General features: G+C 47.0%; 1 protein-coding gene across 3 annotated transcripts in view; it reads left to right on the plus strand.

Moving 5' to 3' along the window:
- Positions 1-24,230, plus strand: part of lrriq1 (leucine-rich repeats and IQ motif containing 1) — a 218,750-nt gene that overhangs the window by 27,923 nt on the left and 166,597 nt on the right. For all 3 annotated transcript variants that reach the window (XM_070900197.1, XM_070900198.1, XM_070900199.1), the window contains 3 exons: positions 5,990-6,216; positions 14,409-14,483; positions 16,999-18,414. In XM_070900197.1, the coding sequence (XP_070756298.1) occupies positions 5,990-6,216; positions 14,409-14,483; positions 16,999-18,414 (1,718 nt within the window). The remainder of the gene's footprint in view (positions 1-5,989; positions 6,217-14,408; positions 14,484-16,998; positions 18,415-24,230) is intronic.

The raw sequence follows: 24,230 nt of genomic DNA on the forward strand, positions 1-24,230 counted from the left end.
CACGCAGCCCCTAGCCCTGGCCCAATGGCCTCACTGGGGCTCCTCCCACGGCCAGCTCCTGCTCCCCGCCTGACCAGACCCGACACTCGCCCCCCCCCCCCCCCCCCCCCCCCACCGCCGACCAGACCTGACCCGACAGCCACTCCCCCCCCCCCCCCCCACCGCCGACCAGACCCGACCCGACACCTGCTCCCCCCCCCCCCCCCCCCCGCCAACCAGACCCGACCCGACCCCCACTCCCCCCCCCCCCCCCCACCGCCGACCAGACCAGACCCGACCCGACACCCACTCCCCCCCCCCCCCCCCCCCGCCAACCAGACCCGACCCGACACCCACTCTCCCCCCCCCCCCCCACCGCCGACCAGACCCGACCCGACACCCACTCCCCCCCCCCCCCCCCCCCCCCCCACCGCCGACCAGACCCGACCCGACACCCACTCCCCCCCCCCCCCCCCCACCGCCGACCAGACCCGACCCGACACCCACTCCCCCCCCCCCCCCCCGCCAACCAGACCCGACCCGACACCCACTCTCCCCCCCCCCCCCCACCGCCGACCAGACCCGACCCGACACCCACTCCCCCCCCCCCCCCCCCACCGCCGACCAGACCCGACCCGACACCCACTCCCCCCCCCCCCCCCCCCCCCACCGCCGACCAGACCCGACCCGACACCCACTCCCCCCCCCCCCCCCCCCACCGCCGACCAGACCCGACCCGACACCCACTCCCCCCCCCCCCCCCCCCACCGCCGACCAGACCCGACCCGACACCCACCCCCCCCCCCCCCCACCGCCGACCAGACCTGACCCGACACCCACCCCCCCACCGCCGACCAGACCTGACCCGACACCCCCCCTCCCCCCCCCGCCGACCAGACCTGACCCGACACCCACTCCCCACCCCCCCCCGACCCGACACCCACTCTCCCCCCCCCCCCCCCCCCCCCCACCGCCGACCAGACCTGACCCGACACCCACTCCCCCCCCCCCCCCGCCGACCAGACCCGACCCGACACCCACTCCCCCCCCCCCCCCCAACCGCCAACCAGACCCGACCCGACAGCCACTCCCCCCCCCCCCCCCGCCAACCAGACCCGACCCGACACCCACTCCCCCCCCCCACCGCCGACCAGACCCGACCCGACACCCACTCCCCGCCACCCCCCTGCTGACCAGACCCGACCCGACACCCGCTCTCTCCCCCCGCGACGACCCGAGACCCGACACCCGCTCCCCTCCGCCCCGAGACCCGACACCCGCTCCGAGACCCAACACCCGCTCCCCCTCCCCCCCGGCACCGACCCGAGACCCGACACCCGCTCCCCCCCCCCCACTGACCCGACCCGACGCCCCTCTCTCTCCCTCCCTCTCTCCCTCCCTCTCTCCCTCCCTCCCTCTCCCCCCTCCCTCCCCCCCCTCTCTCTCCCCCCCCTCTTCTCTCCCCCTCCTCCCCCTCTCTCTCTCCCCCCCCCCCCCCCCTCTCTCTCCCTCCCCCCCCCCCCTCTCTCTCTCTCTCTCTCCCCCTCCCGCTCAGCGGCACGAACGGCTGCAGAATTCTCCCTGGCTGTAGCACTTTCACACAGGTAGGAAGATGGTTTATTTAATCTTTTCGTGGCTTATAAATGTTTATTCAGATTGGATTTATTTGTATAATATTTGTAGAAGTATAAATAAGGATTTATTGTCGAATTTAATGAGTTCCCTTCCCCTCCCCTCCCCTCCCCCCCACCTCGTTCTGGACGCCTAATTTGTAACCTGCGCCTGATTTTTTAATGTGTAGAACAGGTTTTTTCAGTTCTACAAAAATCTTCACTGGCTCCATTCTACTTTAGTTTGGAGTACATTTTCACTGTGGAAACTTTCAAATCAGGCGTCAGTGGCCGGACACGCCCCCTTTTGAAGAAAAAATTCTGTTCTAAACTAGAACTGTTCTACCTGACTAGAACTGCAGAAAAAAAAATGTGGAGAATTGCGATTTCTAAAATAGTCCGTTCTCCACCAGTTGCTCCTAAAAATCAGGCGCGAATCATGTGGAAACTTGGGCCCTTAGTCTTTACTCCCCCAATGCAACAATACTGGAAATCAACTAAACTGTATTAAAATTCACCTATCTTATGCCCATTTACAGATTTCATCCAACTCCTTCTGTAGGTCTCTAGCTGCTTCCCTGACACAAATTTCCCTCCTCCCACCCCCACCAGCTTGGTATAATCTGAAAACCTGAGCACATTGCATTGACTTTTTATGTGCAATTTATTGATGTAAATTAGAAGCAGTAAGATTCCTGGCACACAACTTTAAGGTACTCCATTTGGTACTCCACCCATACCCACCCACCCCACTTACATACACACATCACTCCACTAACCAATATCTGCAGCTTCCTTTCTTTCAGCTAATTACTTCAGGTTTTACCTTGAGCTTTCACTGTTTTTAATGTATGGAATAGCCGATTGTGAGAAACTTCGAGAGAGGTTTCTGGAAGTCCAAATGCACCATATGAGATTTAACATTATCAGTTATTGTTGTATGTGCATGGTTAAAGAAGACAGATGATTGAGGCCAGAGAATGTGAAATTGTCACAGTGGCGGAGGGCATAAATAGAATTATGCCTTTTAATTGCCCCACTGAATTTATAATGGGGAACAAAGAAATGGCAGACCAATTGAACAAATACTTTGGTTCTGTCGTCACGAAGGAAGACACAAGTAACCTTCCGGATATACTAGGGGACCAAGGGTCCAGTGAGAAGGAGGAACTGAAGGATATCCTTATTAGGTGGGAAATTGTGTTGGGGAAATTGATGGGATTGAAGACCGATAAATCACTGGGGCCTGATAGTCTGCATCCCAGAGTACTTAAGGAAGTGGCCCTAGAAATAGTGGATGCAAAGGTGATCATTTTCCAACAGTCTATCGACTCTGGATCAGTTCCGATGGACTGAACATAAGAACATAATAATTAGGAACAGGAGTAGGCCATCTAGCCCCTCGAGCCTGCTCCGCCATTTAACAAGATCATGGCTGATCTGGCCGTGGACTCAGCTCCACTTACCCGCCCGCTCCCCATAACCCTTAATTCCCTTATTGGTTAAAAATCTATCTATCTGTGACTTGAATACATTCAATGAGCTAGCCTCAACTGCTTCCTTGGGCAGAGAAGTCCACAGATTCACAACCCTCTGGGAGAAGAAATTCCTTCTCAATCTCTTTTAAATTGGCTCCCCTGTATTTTGAGGCTGTGCCCTCTAGTTCTAGTCTCCCCGACCAGTGGAAACAACCTCTCTGCCTCTATCTTGTCGATCCCTTTCATTATTTTAAATGTTTCTATAAGATCACCGCTCATCCTTCTGAACTCCAACGAGTAAAGACCCAGTCTACTCAATCTATCATCATAAGGTAACCTCCTCATCTCCGGAATCAGCCTCGTGAATCGTCTCTGTACCCCCTCCAAAGCAAGTATATCCTTCCTCAAGTAAGGTGACCAAAACTGCACGCAGTACTCCAGGTGTGGCCTCACCAATACCCTATACAGTTGCAGAAGGACCTTCCTGCTTTTGTACTCCATTCCTCTCGCAATGAAGGCCAACATTCCATTCGCCTTCCTGATTACCTGCTGCACCTGCAAACTTGGGATTCATGCACAAGGACCCCCAGGTCCCTCTGCACCGCAGCATGTTGTAATTTCTCCCCATTCAAATAATATTCCCTTTTACTGTTTTTTTTCCCAAGGTGAATGACCTCACACTTTCCGACATTGTATTCCATCTGCCAAACCTTAGCCCATTCGCTTAACCTATCCAAATCTCTTTGCAGCCTTTCTGTGTCCTCTACACAATCTGCTTTCCCACTAATCTTTGTGTCATCTGCAAATTTTGTTACATTACACTCTATCCCCTCTTCCAGGTCATCTATGTATATTGTAAACAGTTGTGGTCCCAGCACCGATCCCTGTGGCACACCACTAACCACCGATTTCCAACCCGAAAAGGACCCATTTATCCCGACTCTCTGCTTTCTATTCGCCAGCCAATTCTCTATCCATGCTAATACATTTCCTCTGACTCTGCGTACCTTTATCTTCTGCAGTAACCTTTTGTGTGGCACCTTATCGAATGCCTTTTGGAAATCTAAATACACCACATCCATCGGTACACCTCTATCCACCATGCTCGTTATATCCTCAAAGAGGAAGTCAGCTAATGTAACACCACTTTTTAAAAAAGGAGGAGGAGAGTGGATGTGTTGTATTTGGACTTTCAAAAGGCTTTTGACAAGGTCCCACATAAGAGATTGGTGTACAAAATCAAAGCACATGGTATTGGGGGTAATGTACTGGCGTGGATAGAGAATTAGTTGTCAGACAGGAAGCAGAGAGTTGGGATAAACGAGTCCTTTTCGGAATGGGAGCCAGTGACTAGTGGAGTGCCACAGGGCTCAGTGCTGGGACCCCAGCTCTTTACAATATACATTAATGATTTGGATGAAGGAATTGAGTGTAATATCTCCAAGTTTGCAGATGACACTAAACTGGGTGGCGGTGTGAGCTGTGAGGAGGACGCTAAGAGGCTGCAGAGTGATTTGGACAGGTTAGGTGAGTGGGCAAATGCATGGCAGATGCAGTATAATGTGGATAAATATGAGGTTATCCACTTTGGTGGCAAAAACACAAAGGCAGAATATTATCTGAATTGCGGCAGATTAGGAAAAGGGGAGGTGCAACGGGACCTGGGTGTCATGATTCATCAGTCATTGAAAGTTGGCATGCAGGTACAGCAGGTGGTGAAGAAGGCAAATGGCATGTTGGCCTTCATAGCTAGGGGATTTGAGTATAGGAGCAGGGAGGTCTTACTGCAATTGTACAGGCCTTGGTGAGGCCTCACCTGGAATATTGTGTTCAGTTTTTGTCTCCTAATCTGAGGAAGGACGTTCTTGCTATTGAGGGAGTGCAGCGAAGGTTCACCAGACTGATTCCAGGGATGGCTGGACTGACATATGAGGAGAGACTGGATCAACTGGGACTTTATACACTGGAGTTTAGAAGGTTGAGAGGGGATCTCATAGAAACGTATAAGATTCTAACGGGACGGGACAGGTTAGATGCGGGAAGAATGTTCCCGATGTTGGGGAAGTCCAGAACCAGGGGACACAGTCTTAAGATACGGGGTAGGCCATTTAGGATTGAGATGAGGAGAAACCTCTTCACTCAGAGAGTTGTTAACCTGCGGAATTCCCTGCCGCAGAGAGTCGTTGATGCCAGTTCATTGGATATATTCAAGAGGGAGTTAGATATGGCCCTTACGGCTAAAGGGATCAAGGGGTATGGAGAGAAAGCAGGAAAGGGGTACTGAGGGAATGATCAGCCATGATCTTATTGAATAGTGGTGCAGGCTCGAAGGGCTGAATGGCCTATTCCTGCACCTATTTTCTATGTTTCTATTTTTCACTGAGAGGATATTTTCTTACCGACCAGCTTTCATCTCTTTTTACTGCCCATATAACCCGTTTATTTCTCTGTGTGACGGGAGTTGGCACTTTACATTTTTTTCTTCCCCTCACCCTCAATTTTTGTTTATTTAGTCCTATTTAAGGGGCTCATTTATCTACCAGTTTCCAGATCTGGCAGAAATCTACACCCAAAATGTTGACCCATTTTTTCTCCTTACAGGCAAGCCTGTTGTGTCTTTCCAGCATTTTAATTTTTATTGGATTTCTAACATTTGCAGTTTTTTCTTTTTAGTTGTAGAAATAACTGTTGCATTGTAAATATAAGAGAATGAGATCAGATTGACTAAGGGCCTTCATCAACTGACTCTGTCTATCGATGTTGTGAAAATAAACATTCAAAGATAAATTCTCAACGACCAGAATATCCAGTCATTCTGAGATCTGCCTGAAGAGGATTGGCTGTGAACTAATTCGTGTTTGCATTCTGGAATAAAATTGAGCAGAAAAAAAACCTGACAACTACTCACTTATTTTTCTTTAGATGATGAAGATGCTATAACCTGTGAGTGTAAAGAGGTGGAGAAGAGATGCTGGCTGACACTGCAGCAATGGGAAATGGAGCAGAAAGAACTGCAGAAAACAAAGCTGGCAGAACTGATGGAACAGAGGGAACGAGAGAAGAAGCAGGTGGAGGAGGAAGAGGAAAGAGCCAAGAGTAGACAGCGGCAATTTGAAGATAATCTGGAGAAACTGACCGAGGAGAGGGAGGTAAGAGTTACACTGAGTTTAACGGGGTGGGGTTACATTATAGCAGAATTGTTACTCCTGACGCTTTTTTCTTGTTCCACTATAACCTTCCGGTACTGCAGATGAGAGAATTAATAGGGGTCTCTATCTGATGCTGGAAATTTGCGTCAAAAATTGTCTGATATGACCGTGTCACTCCCAAGAGTTTGTGGAATGAACTGGCTGAAAAACATGTGGTGGATGGAGAAAGCACAGGAGATACAACAACTGGCTGACAGCCATGCTGTGCGAAGGTTCTTCATCGCAGTCAAGGCCACCTACAGTTCAAACTCCCAAGGCCCCACCCCAATGCTGACCAAGAACGGGGAAACACTCATCAAGGACACTGAGGCAGTCAGGGCCCGTTGGAAGGAGCACTTCGAAGATCTCCTCAATCGAGACTCTGCGTGTTCTCGACTCCATCCCGCAGCATGCGACCCGCCACCACCTCAGTAAAACTCCAACACTGCACGAGGTAGAAAATGCCCTAAGACAGCTCAAGAACAACAAGGCTACAGGGGCGGAGGCACTAAAGTATGGCAGAGAGGTGCTGTTGGCGCGGATACATGACCTCATCTCTCTCATCTGAAGGGAGGAGAGCATGCCGGGAGATCTCAGAGATGCAGTGATCATGACCATCTTTAAAAAAAGGGGACAAGTCCGACTGCGGCAACTACAGAGGAATCTCCCTGCTATCAGCCACTGGGAAAGTTGTCGCTAGAGTCCTCCTCAACCGTCTTCTCCCTGTGGCCGAGGAGCTCCTCCCGGAGTCACAGTGCGGATTTCGTCCCCTATGGGGCACAACGGATATGATATTTGCAGCGCGACAGCTCCAGGAAAAATGCAGGGACAGCACCAGCCCTTATACATGGCCTTCTTCGACCTTACAAAGGCCTTTGACACTGTCAACCGCGAGGGTCTGTGGAGCATCCTCCACAGTTTCCGATGCCCCCAAAAGTTTGTCAACATCCTCCGTCTGCTCCACGACGACATACAGGCCGTGATCCATTACAGACCCAATCCACGTCCGGACCGGGGTCAAACGGCTGCGTCATCGTGCCAACCCTCTTTTCAATCTTCCTCACTGCCATGCTCCACCTCACAGTCAACAAGCTCCCCGCTGGAGTGGGACTAAACTACAGAACCAGTGCCAAGCTGTTCAACCTTCGCTGTCTCCAGGCCAGATCCAAGAACCACCCCAACCTCTGTCGTCGAGCTACAGTACGCGGACGATGCCTGTGTCTGCACACATTCAGAGGCTGAACTCCAGGACATAGTCGACATATTTACTGAGACATACGAAAGCATGGGCCTTACGCTAAACATCCATAAGACAAAGGTCCTCCCACCAGCCTGTCCACGCCACACAGCACTGCCCCCCAGTCATCAAGATCCACGGCGCGGCCCTGGACAACGTGGACCATTTCCCAAACCTCGGGAGCCTCTTATCAACAAAAGCAGACATTGATGAGGAGATTCAACACTGCCTCCAGTGCGCCAGCGCAGCCTTCGGCTGACTGAGGAAAAAAGTTTTCGAAGACCAGGCCCTCAAATCTACCATCAAGCTCTTGGTCGACAAGGTTGTAGTAATACACGCCCTCCTGTATGGCTTAGAGACATGGACCTCAAGTCGCTGGAGAAATACCACCACCGATGCCTCCGCAAGATCCTACAAATCCCCTGGAGGACAGACGCACCAACATTAGTGTCCTCGACCAGACCAACATCCCCAGCATTGAAGCACTGATCACACTTGATCAGCTCTGCTGGGCAGGCCACATCGTGCGCATGCCAGACATGAGAATCCCAAAGCAAGCACTCTACTCGGAACTTCTTCACGGCAAACGAGCCGAAGATGGACAGAGGAAACCTCACAAGGACACCCTCAAAGCCTCCCTGATAAAGTGCAACATTTCCACTGATACCTGGGAGTCCCTGGCCAAAGACCACCCTAAGTGGAGGAAGTGCATCCGGGAGGGCGCTGAGCCCCGCGAGTCTCATCGCCGAGTGCCTGCAGAAAACAAGTTCAGGGAGCGGAAAGAACGTGCGGCAAACCAGACCCACCCTCCCTTGCCCTCAACGACTATCTGTCCCTCCTGTGGCAGGGATTGTGGCTCTCGTATTGGACTCTTCAGCCACCTAAGGACTCATTTTTAGAGTGGAAGCAAGTCTTCCTCGATTCCGAGGGACTGCCTATGATGATGAAACAGTAGCTTTCTTGCTGTTACATTAAGACGAGTCAGCTCAGAGAGATAGGAGTTTTTCTAGATTTTCCAGCCTTGTTGCTTCAGCTCATCATAAGACTCAGTACGTTTAACCTGTGAGTAGCTGAGCTGTACAGTCTAGGCATGTCAGAAATTTGATCCGTGTGGAGTTAGCTGATGTAGGTAGGGCAGAGTTAAGGATGCTACAAATTGTCTGAACACCTCTGGATACTGGATGGGAAAAAATCAGCTGCGGTTCTCACTCCTTGGTAACCTCTGCTGGGAGTGTGCATGTTTCTGTGTGTGTGTGTGAACTATGGGATACGACAGGATTGGACTCAGTTGTGATGCTCCCATGCGAAATTACCAGTTGACACTTCCCACTGAGGCACACTCATGAATAAGTGCCACTTGTGTGAGGTATTGGACCAGTATCCTAACAAGAAGTCAATAATTTTGAGAGAACATTTGGTGATAAATAAACATTGTTTTTTTCATTGTTTCTAGATTTAGTCACCTATATTTTGAAATGAATTCATACAGTTGGGATTTTATAAGCTTATTTTGGTGTATCAATTTCTTTTCATCTGATAGTGCATAAGAACATAAGAAATAGGAACAGGGGTAGGCCATACGGACCCTTAAGCCTGCTCTGCCATTCAATAAGATCATGGCTGATCTAATCATGGACTCAGCTCCACTTCCCCACCCGCTCCCCATAACCCCTTATCCCCTTATCGTTTAAGAAACTGTCTATTTCTGTCTTAAATTTATTCAATGTTCCAGCTTCCACAGCTCTCTGAGGCAGCGAATTCCACAGATTTACAACCCCTTGAGAGAAGAAATGTCTCCTCAATCTCTGTTTTAAATGGGCGGCCCCTAATTCTAAGATCATGCCCTCTAGTTCTAGTCTTCCCCATCAGTGGAAACATCCTCTCTGCATCCACCTTGTCAAGCCTCCTCATAATCTCATATGTTTCGATAAGATCACCTCTCATTCTTCTGAATTCCAATGAGTAGAGGCCCAACCTACTTAACCTTTCCTTGATAGATCAACCCCCTCATCCCCGGAATCAACCTAGTGAACCTTCTCTGAACTGCCTCCAAAGCAAGTATATCTTTTCGTAAATATGGAAACCAAAACTGCACGCAGTATTCCAGATGTAGCCTCAGCAATACCTTATATAACTGTAGCAAGACTTCCCTGCTGTTATACTCCATCCCCTTTGCAATAAAGACCAAGATACCTGGCCTTCCTGATCACTTGCTGTACCTGCATACTATCCTTTTGCGTTTCATGCACAAGTACCTCTGGGTTCTGCTGTACTGCAGCACTTTGCAATCTTTCTCTATTTAAATAATAACTTGCTCTTTGATTTTTTTTTGTGCCAAATTTTTGCCCACTCACTTTGCCTGTCTATGTCCTTTTGCAGATTTTTTATGTCCTCCTCACACATTGCTTTTCTTCCCATCTTTGTATCATCAGCAAACTTGGCTACGTTACACTCAGTCCCTTCTTCAAGTTGTTAATATAGATTGTAAATAGTTGGGGCCCCAGCACTGATCCTTATAGCACCCCACTAGTTACTGGTTGCCAACCAGGGAATGAACCATTTATTCCGACTCTCTGGTTTCTGTTAGTTAGCCAATCCTCTATCCATTACCCCCAACCCCGTGAACTTTTATCATGTGCAGTAACCTTTTATGTGACACCTTGTCAAATGCCTTCTGGAAGTCTAAATACACCGCATCCACTGGTTCCCCTTTTATCCACTCTGTTCGTTACATCCTCGAAGAACTCCAGCAAATTTGTCAAACATGGCTTCCCCTTCATAAATCCATGCTGACTGCCTGACCGAATTTTGCTTTTCCAAATGTCCTGCTACTGCTTCTTGAATAATGGGCTCCAACATTTTCCCAACCACAGATGTTAGGCTAACTGGTCTATAATTTCCTGCTTTTTGTCTGCCTCCTTTTTTAAACAGGGGCGTTACATTTGCAGTTTCCAGTCTGCTGGGACCTCCTCAGAATCCAGGGAATTTTGGTAAATTACAACCAATGCATCCACAATCCCTGCCGCTACTTCTCTTAAGACCCTAGGATGCAAGCCATCAGGTCCAGGCCCCCCCCCCCCACCCCCCGCTATAGCCCCTTGGCTATCCACTGTTAGAATATTGTTAGTGTCCTCTACAATAAAAACTGATACAAAATATTTGTTCAGAGTTTCTGCCATCTCCATGTTCTCCATTACTAATTCCCCGGTCTTGTCCTCTAAGGGACCAACATTTACTTTACCCACTCTTTTCCTTTTTATATACCTATAGAAACTCTTGCTATCTGTTTATATATCTTGTGCTCGTTTACTTTCATTGTCTATCTTCCCTTTCTTAATCATTTTTTAGTCATTCTTTGCTGGCTTTTAAAAGCTTCCCAGTCTTCTGAAATTCTACTAGTTTTGGCCACTTTGTATGCCCTTGTTTTTAATTGGATACTGTCCTTAATTTCCTTAGTTAGCCACAGATGGCTATCTTTTTTACACTCTTTCCTCTTCACTGGAATATATTTTTCTTGAGAGTTGTGAAATATCTCCCTAAATGTACATCACTGTTCATTAACTGTTCTACTCTTTAATCTATTTTCCCAGTCCACTTTACCCAACTCTGCCCTCATACCTTCATAGTCTCCTTTATTTAAGTTTAGTACGCTGGTTAGAGATCCAACTTTCTCACCCTCCATCTGGATTTGAAATTCAATCATGCAAGGGGATCCTTAACTAGGAGATTGTTTATTAATCCTATCATTACACAGGACCAGATCTAAGATAGCCTGCCCCCTGGTTGGTTCTGTTACATACTGCTCAAGGAACCCATCCCTTATGCACTCTATGAACTTCTCCTCAAGGCTACCCTGACCAATTTGATTTGTCCAATCAATATGGAGGTTAAAATCACCCATGATTATTGCTGTTCCCTTTTTACAAGCCCCCACTATTTCCTGATTTATGCTCCGACCAACAGAATTGCTACTGTTAGGGGTCTATAGACCATGTCCACCAGTGACTTTTTCCCATTATTGTTCCTTATCTCCACCCAAACTGTTTCAACACCCTTATCATTTGAGCCAATATCGTCTCTTACTATTGCAGTGATTCCATCTTTTATCAATAGAGCTACCCAACTCCTTTTCCTGTCTTTCTTTCCGGATTGTCAAGTTCTCCTGAATATTTAATTCCCAGTCCTGGACACCTTGCAACCCGTCTCTGTAATGGCTATCAGATCATACCCATTTGTCTCAATTTGTGCTGTCAACTCATCTATTTTGTTACAAATGCTATGTTCATTTAGATAAAGTGCCTTTAAGTTTGGTTTTTTACCCTTTTTTCCTGCTCGTTTCCTCTCACCTTCAAACTCGCTTCCCTTATTTTTGCTTTCTAATTCCAGCTTCACTCCCCTCCCTACTGAATCTATTTTCAGGTTCCCATCCCCCCTGCCAAGCTAGTTTAAACCCTCCTCAACAGCACTAGCAAACCCCCCCGCGAGGATATTGGTCCTGGCTCTGTTGAGGTGGAACTCGTCTGGCTTGTACAGGTCCCACCTCCCCCAGAAGCGGTCCCAATGCTTCAGCAAACTAAAGCCCTTCCTCCTGCACCATCTCTCCAGCCACATATTCATCTGCTCTATCCTCCTATTTCTGTACTCACTAGCTCATGGCACTGGGAGTAATCCGGAGATTATTACCTTTGCGGTCCTGCTTTTTAATCTCTCTCCAAGCTCCCTAAACTCTGCCTGCAGGATCTCATCCCTCTTCCTACCTATGTCATTGGTACCAATGTGGACCATGACTCCTGGCTGTTCACCCTCTCCCCGCAGAATGCCCTGCAGTGGCTCAGTGACATCTTTGACCCTGGTACCATCCTGTTACGCCTGTCTGCTCCCCTGACTGGCAAATCCATTCTTTTTCCTCCCCCATGTGCAGCTGAGCCACCCGTGGTGCCATGGACCTGGCTCTGGCTGCACTCTCCAGAGCCACCATCGCCCCCACCGGTACTCAGAACAGAGTACCGGTTGGAGAGTGAGATGGACTCGGGGGACTCCAGCACTACCTCCTAGTCCTCCTCTTCTGTCCGGGATCACCCAATCCCAATCTGCCTGCACACTCTTAAGCTGCGGGGTGACCACCTCTAGAAACGTGCTATCCACATTGCTCTCAGTCTTACGGATGCACCGCAGTGACCCCAGCTGCCGCTCAAGCTCCAAAACACGGAGCTCGAGTTGGTGCAGCTGGAGACACCTCCTGCACACATGGTCGGCCCGGCTGCACGAAGCATCCGGGACTTCCCACATGTCACAGGATGCGCAATCCACAGGATTGTGCTGCCCTGCCATCCCTCTAGTTACACTCGCAACTATCGAGTAGAACTAAACTTTAAACCTTAGCATAACACACCCACCTGCTACTCAGCAAACAGACGATTTAATTAACTGGCTCTCGTTAGATAATAAAGATCACGTATATTTACTGGCAGATGCTACTTACAACAATGCCAAAGGTTTACGACTGAAAGGAATCACTTACCTGCTTGGCTGTGATGTCACCTTTGGTTTTGTCTTTTTTAACTTTTTGTCCCTGCACCAGCTGGCTCCTCCCGACCCTCCACGCTCTTTATATCGGCCTCTCGATCCTCCTGCTCCTGCTCCTGTGGCTCCTCCGACAGCTGTGCCCTTTTTATCAGTTACATTTAACTTTGCATTTGACTTTTGGTGTTGCAAATGAAATTAGCCTGTACATTGTCACACGTTATGGACCTGTGTTATGTATTTCTGAGGATGCTTGTACATAATGATTGTTTTTGTTTATAATTGGTTTTGTTATTAGTTTACCAATCCTATGTTCAAATGAGATAGCACTGTATGGTGAAGTGGGATTGTGTATGCATTCCTTTCGCCTCTGGGATTTGGGTTTGAATCCATCCCAGACATCATCATTGTGTTGGCTATAAGGACCAAATATGAAGTCAGTCTGGCCTCTTTTTTTAACCTCATTCTTGCTGGGTAAAAATCCACAGTGTAAAACAGGCCAGACTTTGTTAAGGCCACAATGATGGTTGTTTAGGCAAACTGATGCTTTTGTGAAATTGAGATTAAGCTATTTTTCTGGTTGTGATATAAATGTGTTTATGAAGATTATTGCAGTTTAGTATTTCTAGTGGAATCATAAACATGCTGTAAGGGAACTTCTTTTACAATTATGTGAGAAATTCGGTCCTTTGCACTCCATTTTTCGCCCCGGAGCGGCGGCAGTGGCAACGGTGAGGTCTTCTGGGCAGGCGGTCAGCCTCCAGCGCCCCGCGGGGGTTTTCGGGTCCGGTTTTGTGGCGGCGCGGAGCAGTACCGCTCGGAAGAGCTGCACCGGTGTGCAATGACCCTGGTTGTGACACCGGCGTGCTTTTTGACTGCCGCCTGACCCATACGCCTCGCAGCATGTCCTGCAGTGACCGCCTGTAAATACCTATACCGACTGCAGAAAGGTATGTAATGCCGTTCTAAGATAAGTGTGATTGTTTTTTCTTTTATTTATTTTTTGCGATTTATGTTGTGGTGTCATGGGCTATGTATTAGGAATGTTTTTGTGGGGTTTTTTTACAGGTTTTTTTTTCTTCCCTGGCGTCCTTCGGAGCGCTCCCAGCCCGGCTCATACTCATACGGGATTTTCCCATACTAACGCCCAAGAGAGGTGTACAACGCCTTCCTTAGCGCTGCACTCCAGACTCAGGGCCTAGCTGTTCAATTTTGATGACTGAGGTGCAAACTGTTCCTGGTGCAAACTTTAATGCCCCGCCGCCATTACTGCCCCGAAATCATCAAAACCGAAAATCCAGCCCGAGATGGTTTTATAACAAGTGTAAGTTATGTCAATTGTAAAGTCGAACATCTTTGTTTCGGTAAATTAAATCTTGTATACTTTGTTCAGCAACAACACGCTAAACTAGAAAAGAAAATCAGACAGGAACAGAAAGCTTTGGACCGAGAGTTGAAGCATCACGAGGTGAGGGATCAAAGTAACATCTTTGTAATCAACAGAGAAGCAAATAATGTTCTTTTTGTTTGTTGCTTTGTGAGCCCAATTTAAATGCAGTGAAGAATCTTAACCAGCTACTATAGTTAAATATTTTTTTTAAACTTTCAAAAAATCATCCTCGGTGATTTCAATTTCCATCGCAACATACCTTGCCCTCCTCTGATTTCACTGCCCTCCTCTCCCTTTATCCTTGCCTATCTCCAGCCTCCCTTTCCTCTCCAGAGTCCTTGAACGTGTTTTTGCCTCCAAAATCTGTGCCCATCTTTCCCGCAATTCCATGTTTGAATCCCTCCAATCATTTTTCCGTTTTTGCGCAGCACTGAAACGGTCCATATCAAAGTCACAAATGACATCCTATGTGACTGTGACCATGGTAATCTACTCTCATCTTTCTTGACCCCCAGGAATATCATCCAGAAACACAACGTCAGGTTCCACATTTACGCTGACGACATCCAGCACTATCTCACCACCACCTCTCTCAACACCTCCACTGTCTCTGATTTATCACCACTGCTTGTCTGACAACCAGTACTGGATGAACAGAAATGTTCTCCAACTAAATATTGGGAAGATTGAAGCCAGTGTCTTCGGGTCCCATCACAAACTCCGTTCCCTAGCCACCGACTCCATTCCTCTCTCTGGCAACTGTCTGAGGTCAAACCAGACGGTTTGAAACCTTGGTGTCGCATTTGACCCTGAGATGAGCTTCCGACCACATATCCGCTCCATCAACAAGACTGCCTACTTCCACCTCTGTAACATCGCCTGACTCTGTCTCTGCCTCAGCTTATCTGCTGCTGAAACCCTCATCCATGCCTTTGTTATCTCTAGCCTTGACTATTCCAGTGCTCTCCTGGGCGGCCTCCCGTCTTCCACCCTACATAAACTTGTGTTCATCCGAAACTCTTCTGCCCATATCCTAACTCGCACCATCCCATTCACCCATCACCCCTGTGCTTGCTGACCTACATAGGCTCCTGGTCCAACAACATCTCAATTTTAAAATTTTCATCCTTGTCTTCAAATCCCTATATGGCCTCACCCCTCCCTATCTCTGTATCCTCCTCCAGACCTACAAGCTTTTGAGATCTTGCGCTCTTCCAATTCTGACTTCTTGTGCATCCCCGATTTTAAATCGCTTCACCTTTGGCGGCTGTGCTGTCAGCTGCTTAGGTCCTAAGCTCTGGAATTCCTTCCCTAAACCTCTCTGCCTCTATATCTCTCTCTCCTCGAAGACGCTCCTTAAAACTTACTTCTTTGTCTAAGTTTTTGGTCATCTGTCCTAATATCTACTTATGTGGCTCGGTGGCAAATTTTTGTTTACACTTCTGCAAAGTGCCTTGGGATGGTTTACTATGTTAAAGGTGCTATATAAATGCATGTTGTTGTTTATCCTCCCTAAAACTTATCCTCCATATAAACACTCCTCCCCAATTCACTGACACACTCTCGATCTTGCCATCTCACGTGGCCTCATACAGACAAAGATATCTTCAGCTACTTCCTTATATCTGACCACACTCGATCAGCTCCGCTGGGCAGGCCACATAGTCCGCATGCCAGACACGAGACCCCCAAGCAAGTGTTCTACTCTGGCTCGTTTGCCGTGAAGGAGCTCCAAGGTGGACAGCAGAAATGCTACAAGGACACCCTCAAAGCCTCCCTGATAAAGTGCGACATCCCCACTGACACCTGGGAGTCCCTGGCCCAAGACCACCCTAAATGGAGGAAGTGCATCCGAGAGGGCGCTGAGCACCTCGGGTCTCAACGCCAAGAGCATGCAGAAATCAAGCGCAGACAGCGGAAAGTGTGTGCGGCAAACCAGTCCCACCCACCCCTTCCCTCAGCGACTATCTGTCCCACCTGTGACAGAATCTGTGGCTCTCGTATTGGACTGTTCAGCCACCAAAGAACTCACTTCAGGAGTGGAAGCAAGTCTTCCTCGATTCTGAGGGACTGCCTATGATGATGATATCCGTTACCACCCACACGCCTCTATCCCTTTCCTTCTACATCGACCACCGGAAAATCTCCTCGTCAAGTCAATTACAGTTGCACTTTCAATGTAGCACATGCCTAGCCTTTTGCCCTGCAATCACCACAATACTTCTGAGGCTGTTAACCTGGGATCAAGGCGCCTTCTTTCAGCTGGGGAAACACACTTGGCATCCGTATCAGGCTGGGCTACACGGGGGAAAATATCACGACATTTAAATAAGAAAAAATTGATTGATTACATTATAAATATATTACTTTGCACAATAATGTTGCTTTCTCCAAAACTTCCATGTTGATTATCTTAGAATTAAGCTTGTACACCACTGTATAATTACCATGGAAGAATAATGAAACCTTGATATATTACTGCAGCTTGTTATGGTGACTCCAGATAAAACGTCACTTTTAATAATTTTTCAAATTATGAACAAAAGGATATTTGTGCATACAGTAATATTTGCTTGATGTTTTAAATTCCTAGGCATTAATACAATCAATGCAAATTAAAATGGATAAAGAGCGAAGGGTCTTTGAAGAACAGCAGAGTAAAGAGAGGAAACGAGTGAAAGAGCTTCAATACAGAGCAGCAACAACGATTCAGGCAAGATTTCGGGCACATTTGATACATAAAAAGTATGCACTAATATTGAAGGAGAGAAGGGACGAAAGGAAGAGCAAAAAAGATCTGCAGTTAAGAATGGCACAAGAAAAGAGAGATTTTGAAGAGAAAATTAAAAGTAAATTAGAAGAACAAAAACAGAGGGAAGAGAAGGAGGGAAGAAAGCAGGAAGAAGCAAAAAGGTTACAAATGGAAGAACAGAAAAAAAGACAGATTGAATACGAGAAGAAAAAGGAACAGGAACGACAAAGGTTAGAAAAAGAGAGACAACTGAAGTTGCACAATCTACAAAAATTGCAGGAAGAGGAGAAAAGAAAAGAGCTACAGAAAAAGAAAAAGGAAGAAAAACTGCAAGAAGCAGAACGAAAAAAGACAGCAGAAAGAAGGTTGCTAGAAGAAAGAAAGAAAAAGGAGGACTTAAAACAAATAGAAGAGACAAAAATTGAGAAGAAAGATGAACCCCAGTTAACTGAAGGTGGAAATGTTAATCCCAACGTAAATAAGAATAAAGAACCTAAACAATATGTTAACAGTTCAGAAAATGTTTGCATTCCTCTAAATGAACATATATGCTTGCCCCACGATATACAGAAAAGCAGCACTCTTATAAATGACAGTAAAGTTGTAGAGCAATGCACAGTTGCGATGGCTCCAGATACAAAACTGGAAATAAAACTTCCAGCTGAAGAAGCAGTGGAAAGTATAGCAGAGACTACATTTGAAATTGAATCCAGTATCACAATACCAAAAAACATTAGCTTACTGCAAATGGTCAATGCATGTACAGTTGCGGTGGCTGCAGATAAAAAGCTGGAAATGAAACTTGCAGCTACAGTAGTGGAAGGTATTGCAGAGAATACACATGCAATTGAATCCAGTATTACAGTATCAAAAAACATTAGCTTACCGCAAATGGTCAATGCATTTACAGTTACTGACGGGCTTCCTGACAGGCTAGGTGAAGGAAAATCTGTATTAAGCACTAGTGATAGTAACTTACATAACGAAGGTTTGATTAATGCTCACAAAATAACTGAAAGTGTGGATCTTAATTTAGAGCAATGCTCCTTAGCCACAGGGCTCACGCTACCTGATCCTGTTGAGGCAAAGAGACTAAGTTGGATGAAAATGTGTGCTCCTTGGTCCAAAACTTGCAGAGAAAACAAGAGAAAGAAAGTGAAGCAACGGATCAGACTTCGGAGCAATCCAGTCAGCCGACTGCCTGCACTGAGTCCTGAAGTAATACTGCACTCAGGGGTTTGGACTTCACTTAAGCAGGTACAGTTCATATTTTATTTTGGTGAACCTTAACAATATTATAATGAGTTGTTTTAGTAGGACGTTCTTTTCATTCATGTATTTTTTGAAAACTAATTTTACTTTTTCACCCTCTTTGAGTCTCCTTTTGCTGCACACTTTACCAGGATGATGCCTGGTTCCGAGGCTGTACCAATGCTGCAGTATAATCAACTGTTAGAAGGTTTGTGAGAGTGATCCTCTGATTTTTCTTTTTGTTACCTTTTATCTCGAAGGGGATGTATCTGACCTCTGCATGGGAGAAATTTTGAGACTATAATGAGTATGAAATCAAAGGTGTGAATCTGTGTTGTACCACTTCCAAGATGCAATCTTTTACAGCTCCAGTATGTGTGTCACCATTTCACTCCAGCTGCTTCTGATCAAAGCCGAACAGGAAGTAAAGCTGAAATTGGATAGCAAGAATCTAGAAAGCGAATCTGTAAAGCAGAGGAAACAGGGTTTAGTATGTAGTAAGCAAGGAGGTCTTCCTGTGCTGAATGGTATATACTTTAATGCAAGGTGTATAGCGAATAAGGCAGATGAGCTAAGAGCACAGGTAGACACTTGGGAATATGACATTATAGCCATTATAGAAACATGGCTGAAAGAGGGGCAGGTTTGGCAGATCAATATTCCTGGCTACAGGATTTTTAGACAAGATAGAGAGGGGGGTAAAAAGAACATAAGAACATAAGAATTAGGAACAGAAGTAGGCCATCTAGCTCCTCGAGCCTGCTCCGCCATTCAACAAGATCATGGCTGATCTGGCCGTGGACTCGGCTCCACTTACCCGCCCGCTCCCCATAACCCTTAATTCCCTTATTGGTTAAAAAATCTATTTATCTTTGACTTGAATACATTCAATGAGCTAGCCTCAACTGCTTCCTTGGGCAGAGAATTCCACAGATTCCACAACCCTCTGGGAGAAGAAATTCCTTCTCAACTCGGATTTAAATTGTCTCCCCCGTATTTTGAGGCTGTGCCCCCTAGTTCTAGTCTCCCTGACAAGTGGAAACAACCTCTCTGCCTCTATCTTGTCTATCCCTTTCATTATTTTAAATGTTTCTATAAGATCACCCCTCATCCTTCTGAACTCCAACGAGTAAAGGCCCAGTCTACTCAATCTATCATCATAAGGTAACCCCCTCATCGCCGGAATCAGCCTAGTGAATCGTCTCTGTACCCCCTCCAAAGCTAGTATATCCTTAAGTAAGGTGACCAAAACTGCACGCAGTACTCCAAGTGCGGCCTCACCAATACCCTGCACAGTTGCAGCAGGACCTCCCTGCTTTTGTACTCCATCCCTATCGCAATGAAGGCCAACATTCCATTCGCCTTCCTGATTACCTGTTGCACCTGCAAACTAACTTTTTGGCGGGGGGGGGGGATTGCGATACTGATTAAAGAAAATATTACAGCGGTGAAGAGGGATGATATGTTCGAGGGATCATCAAATGAGGCCATATGGGTCAAATTGAAAAATAAAAAAGGGGTGTGTATTATAGACCCCCAAACAGTGGGAGGGAGATAGAGGAGCAAATATGTAGGCAAATTGCTGTGAAGTCCAAAAACCATAGTTAAAATCCCCTCCTATTACTACCCTATCTAAATATTGATTGGGTCAAATTTAGTGTGAAGGCTATAGAGGGTACGGAATTCTTGAAATACATTCAAGAGAACTTTTTTAATCAGTATGTAGCAAGCCCAACACGACAGGGGGTGGTCTTGGACTTAGTTTTGGGGAATGAAGTTGGGCTGGTTGAAGGGGTATTAGTGGGAGAGCACTTGGGTGCCAGTGACCATAATTCAGTCAGATTCAAGTTGGTTATGGATAAGGACAAGAATAGGCCTGGAATAAAAGTTCCGAATTGGGGAAAAGCTAATTTTGCTAAGTTAAGGAGTGATTTGGCCATGGTGGACTGGAAACAGCTACTTGTGGGTAAATCAGTTCGGAACAGTGGGAGGCATTTAAGGAAGAGATCCGGAAGGCTCAGGCCAAACATTTGCCCTTAAAGAAAAAGGCTGGGAAAAATAATTCTAGAGCCCCTTGGATGTCTAGGGACTTACAGGGGAGGATTAAGAAAAAAAGGGACGCTTATGTCATATATCAACGGCTAAATATTATAGAATCTTGAGAATATAGAAAGTTAAGAAGAAAAGTTAAAAAGGATATTAGGAATGCTAAGAGAGAGCACGAGAAATTCTTGGCCAGTAAAATTAAGGAAAACCCAAAAATGTTCTTTAAATATATTAAGAGTAAGAGGGTAACTAAAGAAAGGGTAATCTTTTTGTGGAGGCGGAAGATGTTGGGAGGGTTCTTAATGAATACTTTGCATCTGTTTTCACAAAGGAAAAGGGCAATGCAGATACTGCTAGTGAGGAGGAGTGTGATATTCTGGATGAAATAAATAAAGTGAGAGAGGAAGTATTAAGTGGTTTAGCAGCTTTGAAAGTAGATAAGTCCCCAGGCCCGGATGAAATGCATCCCAAGCTGTTGAGCGAAGTAAAAGAGGAAATAGCAGAGGCCTTGACAATCATTTTCCAGTCCTCTTCGGATCTGGGCATGGTGCCGGAGGATTGGACGACTGCTAATGTAGTACCCTTGTTTAAGAAAGGAGAAAGGGATAGGACCAAGTTATTATAGGCCTGTGAGCCTAACCTCAGTGGTGGGAAAATTATTGGAAAAAATCCTGAAAGACAGGATAAAGCTGCATTTGGAAAGGCAAGGATTAATTAGGGACAGTCAGCATGGATTTGTTAAGTGAAAATCATGTCTGACTAACCTGATTGAATTTTTTGAGGAAGTAACCAAGAGGGTCGATGAGGGTAGTGCGTATGATGTAGTGTATATGGACTTTAGCAAAGCTTTTGATAATGTCCCACATGGTAGACTGGTCATGAAGGTTAAAGCCCATGGAATACAGGGAAAAGTGGCAAGTTGGATCCAAAATTGGCTTGGAGGTAGGAAGCAAAGGGTAATGATTGATGGATGTTTTTGTGACTGGAAGGATGTTTCCAGTGGGGTTCCGCAGGGCTCAGTACTGGGACCCTTGCTTTTTGTGGTATATATCAACGATTTAGATTTGAATATAGGTAGTATGATTAAGAAGTTTGCAGACGACACTAAAATTGGCTGTGTGGGCACGATGGGCAGGAATGGCATCCTTCTACACTGTAAATTTCTATGTTTATATTTTCTATCTCCACTGACCATTGGGAATCATGTAGGAACAAGGAAAACTGCTTATTGTATTATGGGATTGTAATCAAGTTTCATTAGATTGAGGACAAAGTCTATGGGCTAGAACCTGCACTTTTTTTGCATGCTTAATGCCCACTTAACGCCCATTTTACTGCTGAAATGACGTATAATGCCCAGATATCGCCCATTTAGCCACAAAATGGAAACTGACGCCCATTTTTAGGAAACTTATCACCGAGCGTTACTTTCCCTGTGAGCTTAACGGCGAGAAAAAATATTACCGCCCGCCCACTTTTTTTGGGCGGAATCATCAGAATGGGCGAAATCAACGCCGATAATATCGCCCAGCGTCAATTTCCGCACTGATTTAACGCCGAGATTCAATAATACCGCCCACCCACTTTTTTTTGTTGTAAAGAGCATATTTACCGACACTAGCGGCCATGAGATTGCCCAGCGTCAATTTCACCACCGCGCACACATATCGCCCACAATATCTATCGCTCGCCCAAAAAAACGCCCAAAGAAGTGGAATTGTTCTGAACGAACGCCAGCGGTGTGGCCTGCATTTTAAAAATTGCACTCTTACTTGAGGAGCTGATATCTGAACGATTTGCCTGAAAGAATGTTGTTCTGAGTGACAACGCTGACACACTGCTGTGTGTGTGGAGCTCAGACATCAATGGTGCCCATCACCTTGGTGCCAGTTAAAGTTTACGTTGATTGATAAGTTGTATTTAACCCTTTCATGTTAAGGAATCACCAGTGTGTAATGGTGCAGCTACCTGAGGCAATGCGCAACAAGGTTATGTTCAATAACAAAAATTTTAGACCAACATTGGTCTGAAATCATAAGCATCACAGGCAATAACACCCAATCCCTGCCCACACCCCACTTTTCGATCATTGACATAAATCACGTTCAAAATGTCCAGCAACACAGAATACAAAGGCAAAGCAGGAGCGAGGTCCCCAGCCCCCATACATTGCAACAAATTGCATACACCCAGATGGAGATGCAACACAGCCATCACCTGCCGACATGCACCTCACTTTCCTTCCCCCCCCTCCCTTTCTTCTCCCCACCTCTACCCTTTCCCCTCCTCGCTCCACAGCGCCTGGCCGAGGTGCTCCTCAGGCGGTGCATCATTAGGGGGAGATGAAGGCAGATGCGGTCGTTGGATGGGTACGGGAGCGGGGGGGGGTGCCAAGGGGGCAACATTCTCTGATGCAGAAGCAGGATCGTGGTCCTTGCTCTCATCTGTCATTCGCAGTGGTGATGCGGAACGTAGGGGTGGAGTGCCGTGCTCGGGGACCACTGGGAGGCCTGTGCCAGCAGTGTTCCTGGCTATCTCATCCAGGAACTCCGCCATCCGCGGAATGTATTCGGTCACGGTGCTGGAGATGGTGGCCAGCTGTCGAAATATACCCCCCAATGCTTCGATGAGCTGGTCACCAATGTCTACAGTCCTCCTGGACAACTGTACCATCTCTCCGCCGTCATGTGGTGCTCGTGGAACAAACCTGCTGCGTCCACGGGATCTCCGCTGGGTCGGCGCCGTCCTGGGAACAAATGGGGTGCCCAGTGGCGAGGTGCTTGGGGCTGGTACCTCTAGATTGGAGGCGGGAATGACCAGAGGACCACTAGATGGCCTTGGGGTGGAATGGCTTCTGGAGCGTGGCGATGCAGGTTCCTCAAAGTCCGTGCTCTCATCCGTGGAGAACAGACCCAGCGGATTGACGGGTGACAATCAGAGCTCCTCAGCACCAGATGTAGGATCGTCCGCAGACTCCTGCCCCGCGCCCCCACCTTCTGGCCTCTGTGGTCTTGCCTGGGGCCGCGCTGCTGGCTGAGCTGCAAGACACAAATGAGGTTATTAGAGGAGAAGGGGGTGCTAGGGTGACAAGGTGAGTCCAGCGCTACACACAGCATATGCACGACAAAAGCACCACCGTTCTCAAAATCATCACAGACATCACATTTCATGACCATCAACACATTTGCATTCCAATGATTTTCATTAGGCCATCATTACTTCTATGAGAATTTTAGAAATCATCTATCATATATGATGGTTCGGATATGAGTGGGTGTGGCATCTATTGACTTTACATCACGCAATGGTGTAGGCTTTACTCACGTGGCATTACTTCAGGGTCTGCAGATGCGTCCGTGGCTGTCTGGGTGTGCTTCCCCAAGAGTGCGAGCTATCAGTAATGTAGCTGGGGACTGGTGGCCCCCCACCCGTTCGCCTCTGTACGGACCTCATCGTCGATAGCTGCTTCTGTAAAAGGTGACAGGATGACATGGCATGAGATCATTGCATGATATCATTGCTTGGTACTGTCACAGACACTGATACAACACATAACTGACAGATGTAATCATGATTATCATGATAATTATCATTGTTTACCTAAAGATGTACACCGTGACTGCAGGCTTTGAGTAAAACATTCCTAGTAAAAGTGAAAGACCTCACATTTGATGATAGTCACTCATGACTGTTACAAATCAAATTATATAAATACATAAGTGTATGTAAATCAATGTAATACTTAATGATGTGGATCTCACAAGGTCGTTCCATCG

The sequence above is a fragment of the Pristiophorus japonicus genome, chromosome 15, assembly GCF_044704955.1.
Source record: "Pristiophorus japonicus isolate sPriJap1 chromosome 15, sPriJap1.hap1, whole genome shotgun sequence".
Taxonomy (NCBI): Eukaryota; Metazoa; Chordata; class Chondrichthyes; family Pristiophoridae; genus Pristiophorus; species Pristiophorus japonicus.